This window comes from Camelus dromedarius, chromosome 7 (assembly GCF_036321535.1).
Source record: "Camelus dromedarius isolate mCamDro1 chromosome 7, mCamDro1.pat, whole genome shotgun sequence".
In the NCBI taxonomy this organism is placed as follows: Eukaryota; Metazoa; Chordata; class Mammalia; order Artiodactyla; family Camelidae; genus Camelus; species Camelus dromedarius.
In genome coordinates, this window is record NC_087442.1 from 45,081,552 (window position 1) to 45,103,931 (window position 22,380).

A 22,380-nucleotide genomic window follows, 5' to 3' on the forward strand; every position below is an offset into this window, starting at 1 on the left:
ACTAACATTTCTTCAATAATTGTTTAGCTCTTTTTTATAAAAACATTATTTTTCTAAGAAAAAATAACTCTTGGGTTGGTTTTCTTGTCAGTAATTTAAAAAGTGGCTGGATTTCCTGATGCAGTTTTCAAAAGAGTAAAATCTGCTGAGTCAAAGAGCCTTTGGGTGTTGCCTAGAAATAGTTACTTAACATTTAGAAGTATTTGCTATGTGATATCTTAATTAAAACATTCAGTTACTCTCAGAACAGCTAGTAGAGATTTTGACCTTGGCAGCCAATGTCAGGTTCTGTGACTTATCAGTGGGCAGCTCCTGCATCTCTGCTGTTCTTTTGACATATTTCAAAACACGTCTCCACCCTCATCACTCACCACTTGGCTGCTTTTCCCGCCAAGGCTTCCAGAGGCTTCCATCCACACTTTTTTTCCTGATGAGTTTGAACAAGGCAGAGCTGACTGTATCAGGAGCACCCTCTTGAGGACAGACTGGTTGAAGGGAAACTAAGCAAATTTCCATTCAGCTAGACACTGCACGCTGTGTGACATCCCCATGTGAGGGAGAAAGGGTGGATCTTGTGAGATGCAAAAGTTAACTTTTTGTTTTCTCCGCCTTTGTTTCCATCAGGTCAGCCACCATCCGCCAATATCTGCGTGTCATGCTGAGTCTGAAAATTTTGTGTTCTGGCAAGGTAATGTGCTGATATGTTTGACCTCTATCACTTTATGTAATGTTATAATTTATTTTATTCAGGACCTTCTGTAAATGCTTCATGAGATCAAAAGTGGGTCTTGCACGTGGGCATTGCTGGAAGGATCTGGACCACTTGGTGTTCTTGCTCTCATTTCTAAACAATAACTATTTGTCTAGTTTATAATGGAAGATTCTGGAGGATAATTTAGTTGTTCCCTTCTTTAAAAATCCTCAGTCTTTGGACCTCCACCGTTTATTCCTGTAATTCTCTCTGTCTTATTCCACTGCCATTTGCAATGTCTCATGCATTTCAAGAGACACTAAATACTTACAGTTATTTATCAGAATCTAGACAGCAGAGGGGCTGTTTGCTTTTGAAAAGTTTAAAATTTATTTTTGAAATTTTACATGGCTGACTTTTTTTCAGTTTTGGGGTTGTTCTATATTCAGTTTATTATATTTTGAATATGGGAAGGAATGGGTTGCTCTGAAAAATAAATAAAGCTGCAAATATTTATTTCCTACATAGATTAATTAATTTAGTTAACTTCTTTATTCAAAAGTCAGGGGTATTATAGAAAGAAAATGTGAGCACCCCAGGTTTTTGAACAATGAGCATACGTCAGTTTTTAAAAAGATTTTTCTCTGCATCTATAAAATTTAAAAGATAAGAAAGTATTTTGTGAAAAGTTTTCTTCCCCCATCTTGGTTCCCAGCGCCCAGTTCCTCTCTCTGGAGACAATCAGTATTACCAGTTTAGATTACAAGTACGATGGTTTACTGTCTGAACCTTTGCTAATAAAGTTTAGAATTGAAATTTGACTAGGAACTTCTCTTTCACCCAAACCCTCTGGAAATAATTCCCATAAGATCTCTAACCTCCTAATTGCTAAGTGTCATTGACTTCATAAACACTTTTATTACTATTTTTAAAGTTACGTATTAGGTAGTGGGAGGAGTCTTCTCCAAGTCCTTCCCGTGTGCTCCTTACGTCACTCACAGTTTTCTCCTCAGCTCCCTTTCCTTCTTCTCATCAGCCTTTTCCTGGGCAACCCCATCTTTCCTTAAGCCCACGACTGCCAAATCTTGCTTTTTTTTTCAGTCCAGTTTGACATTTCTCTGTCTTTTAATTAGGTTGTTTAGACTATTTACATTTATTGTGATTATGGACATAGTTGGGTTTAAATCTGGCTTCTTGTTATTTGTTTTACCTTTGTTCCCCTGTTCCTCTTTTTCTGCCCTCTTTGGGATTGATCACTTTCTCTGATTCCATAGTATCTCCTTTGCTGGCTTATTAGCTATTCTTCTTTGTTCCATTTTTCAGTTGTTTCCTTTGATATTCATTTTATGTATCTTTAACTCATTGCAGTCTGTGTTCAAGTAGTATTATACCACTTCACATATAGTATAAGAAACTGACAAAAGTGTTCTTCCATTTCCCTTCTTCCACCTTGTGTTTTTGCAGACATGCACTTGTGTTATAAATCCTACAATATGTTGTTATTGTTTTTACTTTAAACAGCCAGTTATCTTTTTTTTTTTTGGTAACAGCTTTACTGAGACATAATTTATGTGCTATACAATTTACCTAATTAAAAGGTACAATTGAATGGTTTTTCGGATATTCACAGAGTTGTACAATCATCACCACAATATATTTAAGAACATTTTCATCACTCCAAAAAGAAACCATTTTAGCCAATACCCATGATTCCCACTCTTACCCCTCAATTTCCAATTTCCATCAAGTTCTTCCATCCTTAGGCAACCTCTGACCTACTTCCTGTCCCCATAGATTTGCCTCTTCTGGGCATACCATATAAATGGAATCATGCAATATGTGACCAGGGGCTTCCTGGTCCCAGACCCCTCTCTCCTGGACCATGGCCATGACCCCTTACTGGCCTCCATGCTTTCACCTTTGCTCTGCTATGGTCTGTGTATTGTCAACCAGCAGCCAGAGAGGTCATCCATCTCTGCCCTTCTTTTTCTATTTCCGGCCTCCCTGATGGCACCACCATTCGTGTGAGTTAGAAAAATCTGAAATCATCCATGAATTCTCCCTGACTTTCATAATCTGCACCTAATTCATCACCCAGTTCTATTTCTGCATCTTTAGTCGTTCTGGGGTCATTCCCTTCCACTCACATCCTCACCCCCACTTCCTGGTTCACTTCATCTTCCTTTATCCCTTGAGCAAATGCAGGTCACCTGCTTTTCATCTCTCCTGCCCCTGGTCCATTCTCTGTATTGCTGTCAATCATCTTTGTAAAATCTGTATCTGTCACATCAGTTCTCTGCCTAAACAAACACCTTATTTTCCCCAGTGGACACTAACCAGACTTCTTAGCCAGGCTTGTAGAGCCCACTGTTTTCTGTGCTCAAGCTGTCTTTCTAATCTTGTCTCTAGACAGTCTGAGACAAGTAGCACAGACCCACACCCTGTTCTCTTGCACCTCTCATGTCTTCTTCTTAAATAGCTTTTTCTCTGCCTGGTGAGCCCTTGCTTATTCTTCCAAGCCCAGTTTAAGTGATCCTGTCAGACAAGCCTCTTCTGATGTCTTCCCCTAGCACATTGGTTGTTCCCTCCCCTCCGGTTCCATTTCCCCTTCTAACACTCTCGGTTACAGACCATGCCTCTCTGTGGAAGGGGGGAGCTTACCTATTTTCACTTCTGTCTCCCTTTCATACTGTGAGTCCTTCCAAGGGAGAGACTTTATAACTTTAGTTTCTCTGATTCTATTCCAGATACTCAGCTGCTGCTTATATTGAATAACAGTGAATTTTATTCTGAAGAGATTGTTCTATATGGTGATTGATCATTTATTCAGCCTAAGAACTCTTTGATCTACCTAGCTCTCCTGCTAAATATGTAATATTTGGTATTATTTCATTTCAGACGTGAGATGGAAAAACAAATTCTGGGGCAAATCCATGGAAATTGTTCCCATTGGCACAACCCACGTGACTCTGCCAGCGTAAGTTCTTCCTCTATAGTTAGGAACTTCATAGAACTTAGGGCCAAGATACAGCTGTAAGAACAGGATGCCCATTGTCCTCCATGGTGTTGAGTGTATTTTTTTTTTCTTTTAATGTGTTTGACAGTAGGTTCAAATGTTCCTCATTTTGACAATTGCACATTTTTGTTCCCTTTAATGGAAGTGCTTCCTGGACACCAGTGTTCCCTGAAAAGAGGCTTCTTAAAAAGTCATTTCCACTTTCTTACACAGTTAAGAGTGGTGATTTTTCTTTAACGTTGTCCTGCCTCACTGTCAAAATTTTTTTTAAGAAAGAAGTGGCCTTGATCTTTCAGGGATTCAGGGATCTTTCAGGCCTTGATACTTATCCGTAAAGCAAAACGGTAATGCGTGTGGCCTGTGGAACTGGGCCGCCAGGAGTCGTGTGCTCACCTGCTGCGTACTGCCAGTCACTTAACCTTTCCGATCTTTTCCCTCAACTGCTAAACAGGGGTAATAAACCACCTACTTCATAAGACTGTTGCAGGGATTAAGCAGATGTGTGAAGCATTTAAAATAGTGGCATGCAGCATGTGCCACTTAAGTGTTTGCTCTTACATAATTATTATTTAACTCTGTAAGTGATATCTGAACACTTTCTCGTAAAATATTTAAGATATATGTATCTTAAGATTTTTATGTAAAGTGTGTGTGTGTGTGTGTGTGTGTGTGTGTACACAGGCACACCTTGGAGATGTTGTGGGTTTGATTCTAGACCACTGACTGCAGTAGAGCAAATACCACAATACAGTGAGTCACATGAATTTTTTAGTTTCCCAGTGCATATGAAAATTCTGCTTTATGTTCTTTATATGTTACCAAATGCAAGTTCGTGTGCTCCATACACAGTAAGGGCATAAAATGGAAACATCGGAGTTTGGAGCAGAGAAAGTTTTATTGCAGGGATCAGCGAGGAGGACCGGGTGGCTTGTGTGCAAGAAAACCCAGACTCCCCGAAGGGGTTCAGCAGAGCATATTTAAAGGCCAGGTAAAGGAGTGGGGTCTCAGGGTACGTGATCAGCTCGTGCACAATTCTCTGATTGGTTGATGTTAAGGTAACAGGACAGTTAACACTATCAACCCCTAATCGGGAAACAGTCTGGGGACGAGCTTGTGATCATCAAGTAGTTAATTTCTTCCCTTTGGTGGTGGATTTTAGCATCTGAAAAACAACTCAGGAAATATGCATGAGATACTATATTCTGAGAACTTCAGGGAGGAAATACAGCAGAGACTATGGCGGGGGTGGGAGGTGGTCTGTCCCGGGAAGGCCCCACAGGGTCCTGCTCGGTTACACTTAGACATGAAGTGAGCAAATGCTATTAGAAAAATGGTGCTGATAGACTTAACTCTCAACAGGGTTGCTACAAACCTTCAATTTCTAGAAAACGCAGTATCTGTTAAGTGCAAGGAAATGAGGTGTGCTTGTATATGTGTGCCTCCATATGCACACACCACATGTCTGTAAATACATACATGCATGTGTGTGCCTGTGTGTACACGTACGTGTGTGCACGTGTGTGTGTGTGTGTGGAGAGAGCCCACCGTGGAAAACCCCCGTACCCGCCCCACTGCCGCTTTCCTTTCATAGTTTGGTGACTTTAGACACGTCTGCTTGGGCTCGGTTTTCTCTGTCCTGGGAGGGAGCGGGTTGTTCCCAAAGACCCCAGCTTCTAGTGGAGCCTCTGGCGGCTTCCAGGTCTGACGTCTGACCCCCTCCCGGGGCACCCTCGCCTCCTTGGAGGGTGAAAGCTCGGGGACACCCAGCGGCTTGGTCAGTGTTGGTTCTGTGATTGCAGGAATGAGTGATTCATTACAGGACTGACTTTTTAAATAGCAGCATTTGTTTGCATGTGCCGCTGGCTCCTCTGGGAATTGTTACTGTCACATTTTCCGCCTTTAGTTTTAGAGATCATTTTGAGTGGAACAAAGTGACCTCTTGCATCCATAACATCTTAAGCGGGCAGAGGTGGATCGAGCACTATGGAGAGATTGTCATCAAGAACCTGAATGATGATTCCTGCCACTGCAAAGTGAACTTTATAAAGGTGACCTGGGTGGGCCTGGGCAGAGCTGGGGCCTTAGGCATGGGGGAGGGGTGGGTCGCCTTGGGGAATTTTTTGCCTTCACTTTTGGGCCAGGAGACAAACAACGCCAGGGGCCCCCTGGTCCCAGCCCCTCCTCACCTGGACCAGGACCACGGACCCTCCTGGCCTCCTTCCATCCACCCGTACTCCCCTGTGGTCTGTCCTCAGTGCAGCAGCCAGAGGGACCCCTTTAAAACATAAGTCATCATGTTACAATATGGATGAACCCTGAGGACATTATGCTAAATGAAAAGCCTGACACAGGACAAATACGATTCCATTTATATGAGGCACCTAGAGCAGCCACATTCATAAAGACAGAAAGTCGAATGGTGGTTGCCAGGGGCGGAGAGAGGAAGGAATGGGAAGTCATTATTTAATGGGTACAGTTTCAGTTTGGGAAGATGAAAAAGTTATGGAAATATATGAGGCAATGGTTGCACAGCATTGTGAATGAACTTAATGCCACTCAATTGTACACTTAGAAAACAGCAAACCTTATGTGTGAACGTTTTACCACAATTTTTTAAAAAAGCCATGCCATATTTGACCAAAATCCTCTGAAAACTTTCATCTTTCTCATAGTAAAAGCCCGGATCCTTACAATGGACCAGTGCAGAGTCCGCACTCCCCACCCCACCCCTACGTTCACATGTACACATACACGCCCCCCCACTTCCTCCCCAACCTCAACTCCTGCCACCCCTGTCCCCTTCCTTCCTTGTTGTCCTCTGGCTGCACTGTCCTTCTTTCTCCTCATTTCCTTCTGCCCAGGCCCCTCTCCCCAGATCCTTAGTAGTCCAACTGCATCATACCCCATTTCCTTCAAAGCTTGAATTAGCACTGTCCTATGTTTTACTTGCTCACTTTCTGTTCCCCACACCCTCCTTGCCATTCCCGACTCCAGAAAAGCAGAAGCTTGGTTTGCCCGGCCCACTCCTGTGGCCGACACCTGGCACTGATGCTCGGCACACAGCAGAGGCTCGGGAACATTCACAGGAAAAGCATACAGATTCCCCTGAGTCAAAAAGCCTGCATTAGTCTGCTTACCTTCCAGCTTTCCAGCTGCCTTGATTTGAGCCCTTCCCCCTACCTCCTTTTCCTCCTGAGGTTCCCTCTAGCCCTTAAAAACCCTCACGCATACAAAATGGCCTTAAAGTATCACCCTCCTCAAGGAATGTTTGCATTTAATTAAGATCAAAATCATAAGCCAGGAGATTGCGTTGTGACTGTGGCATTGCACGCGGTACGTCTCTGCAGCACCTGTAGCAGGTGGAGGGCGTTAGGGAGAGGTGGATGGGGGTCTTTATTATATCCTGTAAGTCAGACAGACATCAAGCTGGTACTGATTTGCGTAAAATAAAAATGACCCTGCCTTGAAAACTTCATCTAAGCTCTCTACCAGAAGAAGCAAAGGCAGCCTGGAGCAGGGCTCTGTAACCCCTGATCCAGGTGAGAGCCACCTTGTTCTCAGGATTTTCCCCAAGGGCGTATGTTTTCACCCCCATTTCTACCATCCACTTGGTACTCGTCCACCGAGGAGGACCAGAGAGCAGAGTTTTGTAGAAGTGAGAGATGGAAAGAATTACAACATTGGCTGGGCCCCTGGTGTTGAGACAGAATCTGAAAGCAGATGCGGCGTGACCTGTGGAACATGACTGTCTCCCTCCGTAGCTTCCTGTCCGTATAGCCAGGACAAAAACTTGTTGGCAAATATCTCTTAGAGGAAGTCTGACTCCTGCTTCAGAATAAACTTACGAGCCTGGACAGTATTTGTTTCCCCTTTCCCGCATTTTTACGTGGCTAGAGAACTCACATTTACGTTCTGATTCAGCTCTGAGACGCTGCTATACTCTGCCCTTCCTCCCGTTCTTACCACAGGCTTGGAGTGGGGAAGCCAATCCACCAGATATGGCCTGGAAGTGTCACTTAACTTTATTGGTTTCCAAATACGGACTCCGTTTTGGCTGAAAATAGTAGTAGGATTTTTTGATTTATGGAGTAGTGCCTTCTGGCCTTTTGCGGAGATTTTTAGGACAGCCAGGTAATTGGGAGAACTGTGAAAAATCAACTTTAGGGAGTTAGAGCTCTCTCTGCTGGCCACAATGTGGTACTGTGTGTAAAACTCACAGGGCTGAGCTGAGCTGAATTGGTCTCAGACCAAGACTGACTCACAAATGGGAACATGGGTTGCATAAGGTTCCTGTAAGTTAGGTGAACAAATCTGGTTTGGGAGAAAAAAATAATAGAAGAAACTGAAAACTGATTGGTTTACAAACCTGGAAAAAAAAGTTGGTTGGTTTATAAAGGATTATCTAGTTCCTTTAGAGAAAAAATTGTATGAGTTACATTTTCTTAAATTGCAATAGTCAGAGCCACAGAGATGGCCACAGGACAGCTCTTCCAGAGGGAACTTGAAAACTGAGTCTTTCCTTCCTAAACTGCATGTAGTGAGAGAAGAAAAAAATGTGTCTTACACAGATATTGGTAGTTGACTTACAAACCATAAATAAAGGGTTAAGTTTTAATTTTTATTAAATATTAAAAAGAAAAAAAGCCAAAACCAGTAAACCATTATGCAGCATAGAATCATTCTCATGGTTCCTTTTCTCTCCTTTTTTTTCTCTTAATATCTGTAATAAATTGATCCCAACACACTAAACAGACAACTCTCGTTTGAATCCTAGGCAAAATACTGGAGCACTAACGCCCATGAGATCGAAGGTACGGTATTTGACAAGAGTGGAAAAGCGGTGCATCGGCTCTTTGGGAAATGGCACGAGAGCATCTACTGCGGCGGCTCCTCCTCATCCGCTTGTATCTGGAGAGCGAGTTAGTACCTGGGTTAATCAGCCCCAAGCAGAGCAGGGGCACGACCAGAGGAATCGCACAGAGCGTGCGTCAGTGTCCAGTTGGTGTCTCTAGCATCTCCCTGCTTTGAACTATGTTAGAGCTATGGGCCCTTTTTTCTTTCACCTAGTCATATCTCAGACACATCCTCATGCTTATCAACAATACCTCTTTGGGACTGGTGAGTCCTGGGTTCTTAATCCCAGAACAAAGCCTTGCTAATCCATGGTTACTCTGTCTTCCAGTTGTCACACATGATTCCTTTGCCTATACTGGACACTAAGAAGGAATATCAGTGAAGTAGAAGTCATTCTGGAGTGAAGATGAAGGGAAAACTGTTACTGGAAAAGCAGAGTGACCTACAAGAGTTAGGAATTCCCTAGATCCTCCCAACACCATAAGCCCTCCAGTCTCTCCTGTAATTCTAGAAGGATGCTAAATGCTTGAAACTGCTATGGGGAGAAGGGGTAAGGAAGCTAACCAAACCTTCATAACATGTCCCCCAAAACATTTTAAGACTTTAGTCCATCATCTAATCTGATATATATCTTTCCAAGTCATAGTCATACTATAAAACCGTTGTTCCGAGAGACCACCGTTATGGTGCTTTAGGGTGAACAAAATAAAACAAAAAAAGAAAACCATTCTAATAGTGGCTTAAACCAGTAGGGTATGTGCTGTTAACAACACATGAGAGGGTACGTGGCCCCAGGGTTGTTCCATAGGCAGCTTACCAAGAGCATAGGTCATTGAGGACACATCTGCCACTCCCAGTATGGCGGTGATGTTTCGTCTCATGGATGTGAAGTGGTTGTCTCGATTCAGTATCATATCACCAAGTGGCAGCTCACTAAGCAGGGGAGAAGGGAGGACAAAAGAGCTTTTCTTCTCTTGTGCCTCTGTTTTCTCAGGAATGAAATGTTTCCCAGGACCTCCTCACCCCGCCCCCCAGCAGATGTGTTCTGGCATGTATTTCTGAAGGCACTGTAGGAAGCGTTGCTATTATTTTTATGCTTAGGATCCACAGAGAATTCGAATTAGACAAAATGGACTTCTGAAACATCAAAAAATGGGTCTGCAGAAAAGTTCATGGAAAGCATTTGTGTTTGTATATGTAAACAAGCAGAGCAAGGCTGGGGATGGATCTTGTTAGTCTAGATTTGACTTACCCAATATGTAAATTTGGGTATTTCTAGCTTAATTTTTAGCTGGAATTCAAAGTAGAGCAACATACCTGCATTGATCTGCTTGGACTGCTGTAACAAAACACCACAGACTGGGTCTCAAACAGTAGAAATTTGTTTTCTCATGGTTCTGGAGGCTGGGTTCTGACAAATTCGGGTTTTGGTGAGAGCTCTCTTCCTGGCTTGGCCTCAAGATCAGGGCCCACCCTTCTGACCTCATTTGACTTTGATGACTCCCTTAGAGGCCCCATCTCCAAATACAGCCCCACTGGGGCCGGGGCTTTAACATGTAAATTTGGGGAGAGCATAAACATTCAGTCCATAGCATTCTGCCCCTGGCCCCCTAAAACCTTATGTGCAAAATATATGTATTCCTTCCCAAGTGCCCTCGAAGTCTTACCTCATTCCAGCATCAACTCTGAAGTCCACAGTCTCATCTAAATATCATTGAAATCAGTTACTGGTAAGATTTGAGGTATGGTTCATCCTCTCCAGCCGTGAGCCTGTGAAATCAAAATGTGCTTCCAAAATACAGTGGTGAGTGGGGCATGGGATAGACCTTCACATTCTGAAAGGAGAAAGGAAAGAAGAGAGTGAGACAGGTCCCAAGCGAGCCCAAGACCTAGCAAGGCAAATGCCATTAGGGCTTAAGACCGGAGGGCATGCTCTTTGGCTCAGTGCCCTGCCCTCTGAACCCACTGGGATGTGCCCGGTTCCCAAGGCCCCCAAGGCCCCCAAGGCTCTGGGCGGTGGCGGCCGCGTGGTGAAGCTGCTCGGCGGCCCTACCCTTTGAGGAGTGGAGGCAGCCTTGCCCCTGGGCCTGTGGAGTCTGGGCCCGTGGTGGGAGCAGCAGCTGGCTGATGTTTGACTCACCTTCAGAGACATTCCTTCCTTTTCTGGAAGGACAGCGCATGTTTGCAGGTGGATAGGTCTCTGGTCCCTTCTGGAAAATACCAACAGGTCACCAGCCTTGCTTTATTCGGTTCCATTTTCTCTGTCACCTTGGGTTCTAGCTGGCAGTGTTTCTGCCGGTATAATCCATTTCTATTCCTGGCTTCTGCTGAGATGGTTTAAAATTTAAATATGTAAGATTTGGGGGGGCCAAGCCTCGGTGAAAAGAAGAGAGGAATGGAAAAAAAAGAGTAACGTATATTGATCCCTTGCTGTGGGTTTAGCGCTATTCTAGATACCAGACAGAGTTTCAGGAGAATTTGACATTTCTTAAATGAAAACTGGGTCCTCTGAAGTGAGTGGTTAATCAGGGAAAGTGATTAGAGTTCTTTTTAACATGTTTATTTTAGTAACAAATTATTTTTATGGCTGAAGCTGTATAGAAACTTCCCGGTATTTAATAAATTTGCTATAGGACCACACAAAGGAGGCCTTATCCTTGTAGGTAGAAGGAAACTTATAGAGAAGAAAATTTATAGAGAAAAATGCAGCACCTCTTTGTTAGCCAGAATATTTTAATAGAAATGGAAGAGTTTAGAGCTGAGAGAGAAAATTTGTAGCTGGTCTGAGATGAAAAAGGTGAAGGAATTAAGATGTAACATGAATGCCATGCAAGTTAGAGATGAATGATTTATTTTTCTTTTAGATCCCATGCCGAAAGGCTATGAGCAATATTATGGCTTCACACAGTTTGCTCTAGAATTAAATGAAATGGATCCACTGTCAAAGTCTTTATTACCCCCTACCGACACTCGATTCAGGCCAGACCAAAGGTAAGGATTTTTTTTCGGATCTTTATCTCCAGAGATGTGAAACTCTTTATAAAAAGTCTTAGTAACATCGCCAGGCCACCAAAGGAGCCTAAGACAGAAATTCTGTCATCAGGTACAGAGGTCTAGGGGGACTTGAAGCAATCATGCGGAAGGAACAGAACCCGGCTTAGATCTGTGTGTGGCATGACCTTTATTTGTCAGGAGAGTCCCATTTCCATTGAAATACAAAAAAAAAAAGAAAAGTGTTTTTTAAAAAACTGCACTGCATACAGCAGTTAAAAAAAGAAAAACTTACTCTATGTTTGAAAGAGTAAAAGTATCCAGCTCCCCACCCCTCGAATTTAAATTATTTTGGTGCAGTGAAATCTAACTTCTGATTCTAGGTTTGCTGCTGACAAGCTGTATGATGTATGCTAGGTCTTTTAACCTTTCTCAGCCTCAGTTTCCAACTCTGTAAAATGGACAGGATAATTTCTCCCTAAGACCTTTCTAATTAAGACTCAACACCAACCAGGCCAAAAAAAAAAAAAAAAAATTGATAAAATTTGCCTTTATTCAAAAAAAAAACCCAAAAAACCCAGCACCCTTCATGGTAAAGTAAATAAAATATATACCCAGAAGCAAAAGATTAATGACAAACTGAGAAATCTATATTTGCCTTTCCCTTTATGAATTGGTTCTAGAAGTCAAGATCAAGCCATTAAAAAAATGGACATAGGAAAATGAACAGGAAATGCAGATATCCCTTAAACATATGAAAAGATGCTCAGTCTTACAAAAAGAAATGCAAATTTTTAAAACCACACTGTCATACCATTTCTTAACCTATCAGATGGCAAAGATTCAAAAGTTTGATGTACTTGGCGGCTTTGGGAAAGAGGGACACTAATGATATTGCTGGAAGAGATGTAAATGGCTATAATCCCCATAAAGGGCAGTTTGGTAGTAGACATATTACAGACTCACCCTTTAACCCAGAAATTCCATCTCTAGAAATACCTCCTTATAGGTGCACTAATGCATGTGCAAAATGACACAGACACAGTCCTTCACTGCAGCATTAACTGTAACATTAAAAAAAAATGGGAACATTCTGAATGTCTGTCAGTCGGGAATTGTTTAAACAAATGCAGGTATATCCACACAATGGAATATTATGCATCTATTAAAAAGTGAAGAGATCTGTGTGCTACCAAGAAAGATCTCCAAGGTATACACATATACATTTTTTAATAATTTATTTTAATGGAGGTACTAGGGATTGAACTCAGGACCTTGTGGATGCTAGGCACATGCTCTACCACTGAGCTATACCCTTCCCCTCAAGATATGTTGTTAAGTAAAAAGTAAAAACAGGAAACCAAGATATAGACAGTATGGCCTACTTCCATGTATGTCCTTACAAGGGAGGGAAGGGTAAGAATATGTATTAATGTTTGATCATCTATGAATAAGGAATCACTAAAAGGATGCACCAGGAATGGGAAACAGTGGGTTACCTGTGGTAGGGGGTGAAGGTGGAGGGGATGAGCAGGAAATAGTTAGAACTGGAGATGGGAATGAGAGGGAGATTTTGCCCCAGATTCCTTTTTATAGATATAATTTTTTTGAACCATGTTTACGTCACCAATTCATAGTGCCATCCGTAACTACATCCAAATGACATTTTAAGGGTTCAGTAGAGGAGAGCTTTCTGAAAAGCCAGTTTTTACACATGTAATTCTAGTAATAATGATTGCTACATTTCCTTGACATTTGTATTCCTTGATCTTTTTCCTCAATGCCTCAGGTTTCTAGAAGAAGGGAACTTAGAAGAAGCTGAAAGACAGAAGCAGAGGATTGAAGAGCTGCAGAGAGAGAGGCGGCGCGTCTTGGAAGAAAATAAGGTGGAGCACCAGCCGCGGTTTTTCAGGTGTGCACGGGGCGGGGTTGTGTGGGTCGCTGCTGGCAGGTGCTGGTGACACCCGATGCTTCTGGTGTGAAGAGAGCCAACAGGGGTGTCCCCTCCCCAAGCGAGAGTGTTCTCCGTGCTTTTCCTGCTTCAGGTGGCGAGAGCTCCCCTCTGTGAGGCCCGACTTTGTGTGGACCCTGCCCGCAGGCTGTCCTCTGCTCCGTCCTCCTTTTCCTGCGTCCTTGCTCTCGCCCAGCTGCCTCTCTGTGCCTCTCCCAGGGACTCTGCAGGGGGGTTCTCAGTAAGGGCTTGTGGGAGAAGCACTGGGACCTACCAAACCCAGCTCCTGGACCAGGCCAGTTGATTCAGTCCCTGTCTAAGGCTGGTCACTCACACAGGTGTATTTTACACAGTGGCGGGGATAGCTAACAGTCACCCCAGTGGGCACCAAACTAGAAATTCCAAGTAATCTCATTCTTGAATAGCAGGCATTCCAGTATCCTGGGGCTTGGATTTAGAACATTTATTATTATTATAAACTAACTTGCTAGGAAGGTCTTGTTAAAAACAGACTTAAAGCTTTAGAAGGGACATCAGAGATCATCAGCCTTTCGCCCGCTCTTTTATTTTCACTGAGAAGAAACAAAGGCCCAGGGAACACAGGTGCAAGGAGCCGGGGAACGCCCCAGATGGGGGCCTGGCTCTCTTGATGATAGGCCAGGGCTGGGTATGGTTTTAGAGTTTTTTGCTTGTTCACTTTTTAAAAATCAACATTAAAACAAGCACATGTAGAAAAGCAGTAAGTTCCTACCCCACCTCTTCACCCTAGCCTTGTTTTGGGGACTTTGTTGTTGTTTGGAGGGATTTTTGGTTGTCATTGTTTTTTAATGGGTGACAGAAACACTTTACTAATCTATCAGTGGCAGCAATAGAATATGTATTCCAAAACAGCAAAATAGCAAAGGATGTTTTATCCTCAAAGTATAATGTTTTTTCCCCTAAAGTTGATGTGGATTTTGATCATTTCCATAAACTCAGGATATGAGTGATTGAAGATCCGTGGGCCAGAGTTTTATCCTGAAATAGTCATACTTTGTTTTAACATTTAAAAAATAAGACACCCTAATTTTTTTGGGGGGGAGGAAAAAGCAAGGGATAAATAAATGGATAGGCTAACAGACTGATCAAATGATTTACTAGTCAATTGATAGTTACCACATATACCCTTAAGTAGGTTGATTCTTTTTTTTTCTTTCATAAATCATCTAATTATTTTCAAACAAGGAAAATCTACATTTATAAAGAGGTATGTTACAGTATTTTTAGGATCATTAAAAATAGTGGGTAACCAAATTGTCTCAAGAACTAGATAAGGAGATTTATCAACTTGATTTAGTGTGAAAGTGTGAAAAAATGACTTCACAAAGTCTGTGGAGCTCTGTGGGAAACGAACTAACATTTAAAATGCAAAATGTAAAATGTTATCTAGGCTGTCACTGCCACCATGGAAGACCTATGTCTGGAATGGAAAAGGGCTGAACACAGCTGCAGCTCTTTTTCATTTTGATGGTCTATAAAGTTATCAGAGTATTGGATGTGGCAAATAAAAATGTGGAGAAAAGGTGGGAATTGTGCAGCCATAGCAGCCCCAGACCTGTTCCAATTAGAAGCCGGCCAAGAGATGATAGAGAGGGGCATGGGGACTTGGGCATTTCCATTGACACTCACTGGGGAGCAACACACACATCACTGGAAATTCCAAATGGAAACCACAGCTCTGGTAGCAGGAGTCATCTTTGTTTCATAGTAAAGTATCTGATATGCAGATTGGCTTATTGTAAACACATCCCTTTATTGGAGTAGGGAAACAATGGTGATAAAAATCTGTGTTGCTGAGAATGTGAATAAATAGGCACTCCCCACTTTTGCTTCTGAAACATGTGACAGTATCGGTCAAAATTACATGTGTACATATTCTTTGACCCAGTAGTTCAACTTACAGGAATTCTTAATGTAGCTAATCTCATGCACATACAAAATAACATAGGTTTTGTTTGTAACAGCCGAAGGTTGAGAACATCCTCAGTGCCCACCAGTGGAGTCCCTGTTAAATTGTGGTCCATCTCCAGAATGGAATATCACCTAACTGTCTAAAGTCAAAACAAGGACTCCCTTTTTGCCAGAGTCACCAAACTTTTCCTGTAGAGGGAAAATGGTGAATATGGTTAGCTTTGCAGACCAGGAGGTCTCAGTAGTGATGACTCAACCATGCTGTGCACTGTGAAAGCAACCATAGATGATACTTCAGCGAATGGACATGGTGTTTCCTAGTAAAACAGTGTTACAAAGACAGGCCAGAGGATGGATTTGGCCCTTGGGCTGTAGTTTGCTGACCTTATTGTGACAATGGAAAAGGATTTCCAATATAGACAAGGTGTCAAAAACTCAAGGTTTCCAAAACCTTCCAGGGCTATCATTGTGTGAAAAATAGGAGAGGGATGGAGTGTGCGGGTGCGTGTGTGTGTGCACACTCACACACACGTGGAATTTCTCTCTGCAAGAGTGAAGCTGATAAGATCATTGCCTCTGGGGAGAAGAACTGGGAGGCTGGGAGGTAGGAGTTGGAAGAAAACTTCCCGCTGTCCCCTCTTGAACCTTTTGAATTTTGATCTATGTGATATATTACCCATTCAAAGAATAGTTAAACCAAGGCTGTTCACTCCAGACTGTGGCAACTTCCCGTTCCTTTCCTTTGTACTTTTACTCTATCACTTGATATGAACACCCTGGTTGATTTGTAGCTTTCACACAGTCATACCCAAGGTGGTGGCTGTCGCCCCAGCCGTGTTTTCTAGATGGCAGATTCTTCCCTCTCCCTTTTCTTGGAAGCATTTTCACAGCCTCTAAGCTCGAGAAGTCAAAGTCATAAATAACACAATGGTTTCCAGGCTTCCAGCTCCCTCACTGGTCCAGTACTGGACCATCAGGGTCCCGCTGGGCAAATGCCCATGAAAACCTGGTGGGGGGCGGGACAGGGAAAGGGGGATAGAATAAGACAGTCTGGTCAAGAGCCTTCAACTCATTCTCTCACTTCCCCAGGAAATCGAGCGATGAGTCTTGGGTGAGCAACGGCACCTATTTGGAACTGAGGAAAGATTTTGGTTTTTCCAAACTGGACCATCCTGTCTTGTGGTAAAAAAGGAAAGAGTGATATATCTTTGTACTTCTCCCATATCTGCTTTCTGAAGCCACAAACCTGTGTCTGTATATTTAAAAGATATTATTTAGAATGATCACTTATGCTTATTAGCTTAGCATTGTAAGTATATATTTTCTTTAGTAGGTTTCTTTACAATTTCAAATGTTATCAAGTTGTTTATATGAATGTAGAACACCTTGATATTTCTTTTTATATATAAACTATTTAATAAAAACGAAAGACTGAATGTTAACGTGTGGATTAAAAAAGAAGCTTTAACACTAATTTTCCAAAGTTTAGGAAAATTCTAGTTAAATTTATAAAATTTAATGCCTTATAAAATTATATTGGAGGAAAAAAATCCATCTCTCCCAGGTGAGTTAAGAAATAAGAATACCCAGGGTTACTCACCCATGCGTGAGCCACCCAGGTTTAATTTGGTAGCTCAGGTACCTTTTTGCCTCAGACAGCTTTCGAATCATTAACACAGAACACTTCTGCTGGTGCTGGAGTCCGAAGACTAGCTGAATTTGCATTTTAGTGGTTAGGGGGACGGCCTAAGATGAGTGGGATATATATTTTTATGTAAGACAGATATGGTACCTTCTTGAAGAGGAAGCACTTGAGCTCATCCCTCCCTATAGTTTCATTGCTTTATGTGCAAAACTGTACCCTGTTACTCAGAGAAATTATCGATAACCTGAGAAACCCTCGTTAACTAAATGTCATAATGAAATCCCAGACAGCAGGAAATTTCTCCTTAGTAAGAGTTGAATCCTTGATAAGTTAAGAAACTTTTCTGCTTCCATGTCCCTCACCTACCACCTCCCCTGCTGTTTGACCACATCTCTGTTGAGTGTGGAATGTCCTGGTTTAGTGTAAAAATTACAGTGCATCCCACACGACAGCTTGACTTTCCAAAAGTTTAGCAAAGATTGCTTTAAACAACTCAACATGTTATTCTAAATACTGTTTTGGTATTTTCTACCTCTTAATAAGCACCATATTTTAGATCTTATATAAAAAGTTTGACCATCTGCCTTATAGACAAATGTAGAGAATTGATGTCCTTCCTTTGTGTTGTGTTCTGATAAAGCTTTAAGTGTCTCCTTATCCCTTTCCTACACTTTCTTCTTACTCTTATCACTCGTTTGTGAGTTTTGCAGCCGTCTTGAATAATACACATTGTAACTACCAAAAGGAAAAACTTTTCCTTTTTAAATAAATTATTTCCAATTACAATAATAGAATTTGTGCAGTAGTTGTGCTGTCAAAGCAATTCCAACTTCTGCCCAGATTACATTAAAACTAAACCCTAATTTTTAAGCCTTTTACTCTAAAGTCCATAACAATTCTATAGAGTATCAAGTAAAATGGTATGTTAAAAAGATTTCTCCAGAAAACATTTTTAGATAATTAAATAATTTCCAGACATGCAGAATGCGATGAAGGAAAAGTAGAGTAAATAACAGAAAAAAGAATGCACGATTATTCAGTGTCACACCAAATAACTAGTTGGGCAGTACTACATTTCAAAAATGGAGTTATTTAAAGTGGATCAGTAGCCTTTGGGAATCTGCAAGTGACTAGCATTTTAAAACCACCACATGACTCTTTAAATATTGCATTCAGCCATTCCATTTTATCAAGACATCAAGATGAACACAATGTGAATATCATTTCCAATTCTAAGCAGTTAACTGATACAGTCAAATTCTTTGGTATTTGCTTTGTTCTTTTCTTTTCAAGCATGTATCCAAATTCTGCTCACAGACAGGAAGAAGCAGGCTGTAGATTTTAAGGGTACTCCAGGGGAAAACAAATCTAGTTTTCACAGTGTGAAGATAAATGTAGAACTTTAGTAATGCTGACTGTTAAACAGGCCAGCTCCAGAGGCTGGCTCCCAACCACCACCGCCACCACCGCCACCACCACCACCACAACACTTGCAGCCTGCATGGATGTAGCTTTGTCATGCGGTATTTGGAAATTCTTTAATTGTTCCAGTGCTATTATTTCAATTGATCTTATGTTTCAATTTGTAATCACAAGGATAAATGGACCAAATCTCACCTTTGTAGTCATCTTATTTGAGATGGGAGTGGGGATGAATTTGAATAAGATACAGAACTGTATGCAAATTAAAAAGTCTATTTTCAGTACCAGCCTCTATGAAAGGCTTTTCTGAAATTTAAACAGCTTGGTGATGCATCTTATTATAACCCTAAAACTCCCTTGAGGGAGAAATGGCTTCTTTTTTCCTTCCATGCTTATTCTCAAAAGCACCTTGCCACCTAACTTGTATCTCAAGGACATCTTCTATTTTTACGATAAAGAAAACAGAAACATGGCATCGTTTGGGAAGAACTGAGGAAGTATTGAATTTTCTGGATTTTGAATCTCCCAATTAAAGAATGCCAATCATTGTGTCACTTGAGGTACATGTTGTCACCTCCATGTTTCTTCTTGATCTCCCCATCTCAGATTCACGGTGAACTGAGCAGATCTGGGAAATGGGACCTTGTGCAGTCAACCACATTACACTACAGGTGTCCCTGCTGCCCCTGCTGATATCCCATGCTGCAGGAGCTCCTTCAGGAAGGAGCCTCAGTCTCCAGTGTAGCCAGGCGGCAGATCCCTCCCTCCTGGAGCCCCAGAGCATAGGCTGGCTATTTCCTGGAGTCAAGTGTAATCATCAGAGTCTTAGTGCGGCTTCCCCAGGCAGTTCACCTCCCAGGAGCCAGGCTGGTCCTGGTCCTAATGAAATATACGGAGTTCACATTAGGACAGCAGTCCTTTATCTATTAAGTCCCCACAGAATGCCCCCAAAAGCCCCCACAGTCTTCCTGTCCTTCCTGTGGGACTCTCTGGGGAGAGAAAAATATACAAACCGACTTTATTTTAATGTTCACTTCATTTGGGCTGCTGCTTTTCTCATATTCAGATTTTAATTGCTTCCAATGAATCATTTGCTTGGGCTCCAAGGACTCTACTTCATCTGCATTTTCCAGATTTATGATGAGGAGTCTTGTTCTACTAACAGTGTCAACCCTAAAAGAAAAGTAATAAAGTATAAAGTTTTTATTTGGTTGTTGAACCTTGTTGTAGGTCTACTACATACTCTAAGTTACAGTACGCCTTCCAGCTATCGAAGAATTTCCTCAGGCCTTTTAGTTACCAGTAGGAGCAGTAAGAAGTTGGCCTTATGATCTTAGGAATAATAGTTCCAGTGTATTGACATAATCGACCTGAATGTCTTTAATTGTAATATTAACATCGGCATAAATCTATTTTTGCTACCAGATGATAGCTATTTTCATGTGTTGAATTTTCCCTGCATTGTATTAATCTGTTACTTAGTGTTTGTCTTTATTTTTCTGTGTTGGAGATCATAGCTATTTAAAATGCAAACCATTTTCAGAGACTTTGGTTTTGAGGACTGCAATGATCAGAAGTTGTTAATTTATTTTATTCAAGATGATTTTATCTTCCTCTTTTACCCTCAGAGGATACTATTTTTTTTTAATGCATATTTGTAAATCTTTCATCTAACCATTTATACGATTGTTTTCTGTTTGAATCCCAGCCTTCCGCCTCATCCCCCACTCCTCCCCTGAAAAACTCCATATTTGTTTGTCCCCCTCATGTAGCTAGTTGATTGGGAATAAATACCATGGAAAAAGGCCACCGCTGTCTTTGTTTTTCCAGGTTAATGGGTTTATGCAGCTGCTGAAGGGACAGAGCAAGACTCTGGTTGAGGCTCTTTTGAGGAGGAAATGCACTGGATTAAAGTGATGGGGATTGGAAATAAAAATAGCCTGGGGCATAAAGAAATCTGGAAGCTGTAAAGTTGCCATATTTTGGTCTGAACATTTCCAAGGTGTACTACAAATGTAGGCCCACCAGCCATTGGGACAGGGGACCTGAGTCAGCTGAAGCCCCAGACAGACCCCAAGAAGCCCTCTCTGTTCAACCCAGCGTGCTATGGAAATAGCATTATTTTCTGTGTGGCCTAACATGAAAAGGGAGAATGCTGACTACTCCGTCTAATTGAATGGCCCTTATGATGACTTTCTCATCTCCTCCCATATCCAAATCATGTCCTTTGCGATGCCCTGAACACTTAGCCTTCTCTAAACTTCAGTCGATGCAGTTCATAGATTTATGTTACATAACACACATAATCACAGAGTAACACACATAAAAGTCACACCTTTGCCTCCTTGACGGCACTGGAGACAACCCAAAGCAATCCCAGAACCTCCATCCTGGCTTAAAAGAAAAGAAGAACAAGCAATAAAAGACATTTTGAGGACAGTTAGTGAAATTTGCATATAAACATCACGAAAGTACTGCTAATTTCCATATATGTATTATGATATTGCCTGTTGATCCGAATCAAATCTGCCATCAGAGGAGGATCATTTTCCATTATTTGAAATAATATCTTATAAACACTAAAGGTAACCAAAAAAGGCAACTTCAGAATATTTTAACATGTTGGCTATAGACATTAAAGCGTCCCAAGGTATCAACTTTGAGGAGGCAATGAAATTTGAAGGTACAAGTTCCTGACCATTTGTTTTCAAACTTAGTCGTATTACTTTCTAGCCAAACCGATGGAACACCTGAGTTAAATTTAATGTCCATCAGAGACCAGCAAATCAGGACATCACTGTCCTAGTTGACGGCAGTCAGGAGTTTCTTATTACGGACTAACTAGTTGGGGCCCCTGAGGGAAGCGGGATCCAACTCCACAGCTGAACAGACTTGAACGAAGGGGCTGCTCGCACGAGGCTTAGCCACCGCCAGAAGTGGTAACCGCCCCCGGAAGGCGCTGGAGCTCCGAGGACGCACGGCACCCAGGAGCTGGTGCGGAGGGGCCTTCGGCCTCGGCCAGAAAACGCAGAGCAGAGTAAGGAAGAACTCTCCCCACCTCGGTCTCCTCTGGCCCCCATTCTCCCTGGTGGCTGAGCCCTAGTGAGCACGGGCGCCCCGAAGAGCCTGGGGCCGAGGAGGGCCGGGGCCAAGAGAAAAACAGGCACCTGGACCTCATATTCCCCGGAATCCTTCACGTCGGAGCTTTCAGGGGAATTTTCGGTAAGTAAATAGGCTTAAGAGCCCATTGTGGGGGGAGAGGATAGAATTAATTTTGGCTCCGAGTTCTGCCAAGGGTGAATTATAATTGTGCTTTTTATAAACTCCCTGGTTCTCCATGATATTGTTGCTGTCACATTTTTAATGGGCTAAAGGCAGTCTCTCTTTATTAAATGCCATAGTTTAAACAGCAGACTGGAAAAGACATATCAGCTTAAGCAGTGATTCTCAGACTTGGCTAATGCCCTGGTGCTTTTACACGCACACGCACGAGTTCCCCCGCGTGGTTCAGACCCCGACAGCCCCGCATAGTCTGTTGACCAGCATTTGCTCACCACAGAGCGGGAACACCATCTTCTAATCTCATGATTGTTCTAGGACTTAACAAAATGGCCTGTTGGGAAGAACTGTGTGTTTCTTTTCATGACATTTGAGGCATTGTTTCTGTGCTGTCTTTGCGACGTAAAGGTAGGGGCCTTGTCCCCTCCCTCCCCTGTGACGCTTCGTGGGTACTTTAGAAAGGGCTTGCAGAAAGGGAACGGCCGGGGGCTGCGGTGATGGAGATGTTCTTTGAAAACTACTTCCTAGCTAGGAACGGTCCCAGACGCTGGCAATACCTGGCTCTCCTCCTTGAGAAGCTT

At 42.3% G+C, this 22,380-nt stretch overlaps 1 protein-coding gene across 8 annotated transcripts in view; it reads left to right on the top strand.

Moving 5' to 3' along the window:
- Nucleotides 1-20,329, top strand: part of OSBPL3 (oxysterol binding protein like 3) — a 162,072-nt gene extending 141,743 nt beyond the window's left edge. For all 8 annotated transcript variants that reach the window (XM_031455064.2, XM_031455063.2, XM_031455065.2 and 5 more), the window contains 7 exons: nt 625-688; nt 3,590-3,668; nt 5,611-5,755; nt 8,482-8,626; nt 11,426-11,552; nt 13,342-13,464; nt 16,543-20,329. In XM_031455064.2, coding sequence (XP_031310924.1) covers nt 625-688; nt 3,590-3,668; nt 5,611-5,755; nt 8,482-8,626; nt 11,426-11,552; nt 13,342-13,464; nt 16,543-16,639 — 780 coding nt within the window. In that variant the 3' untranslated portion in view covers nt 16,640-20,329. The remainder of the gene's footprint in view (nt 1-624; nt 689-3,589; nt 3,669-5,610; nt 5,756-8,481; nt 8,627-11,425; nt 11,553-13,341; nt 13,465-16,542) is intronic.
- Nucleotides 20,330-22,380: the final 2,051 nt, after the last annotated feature.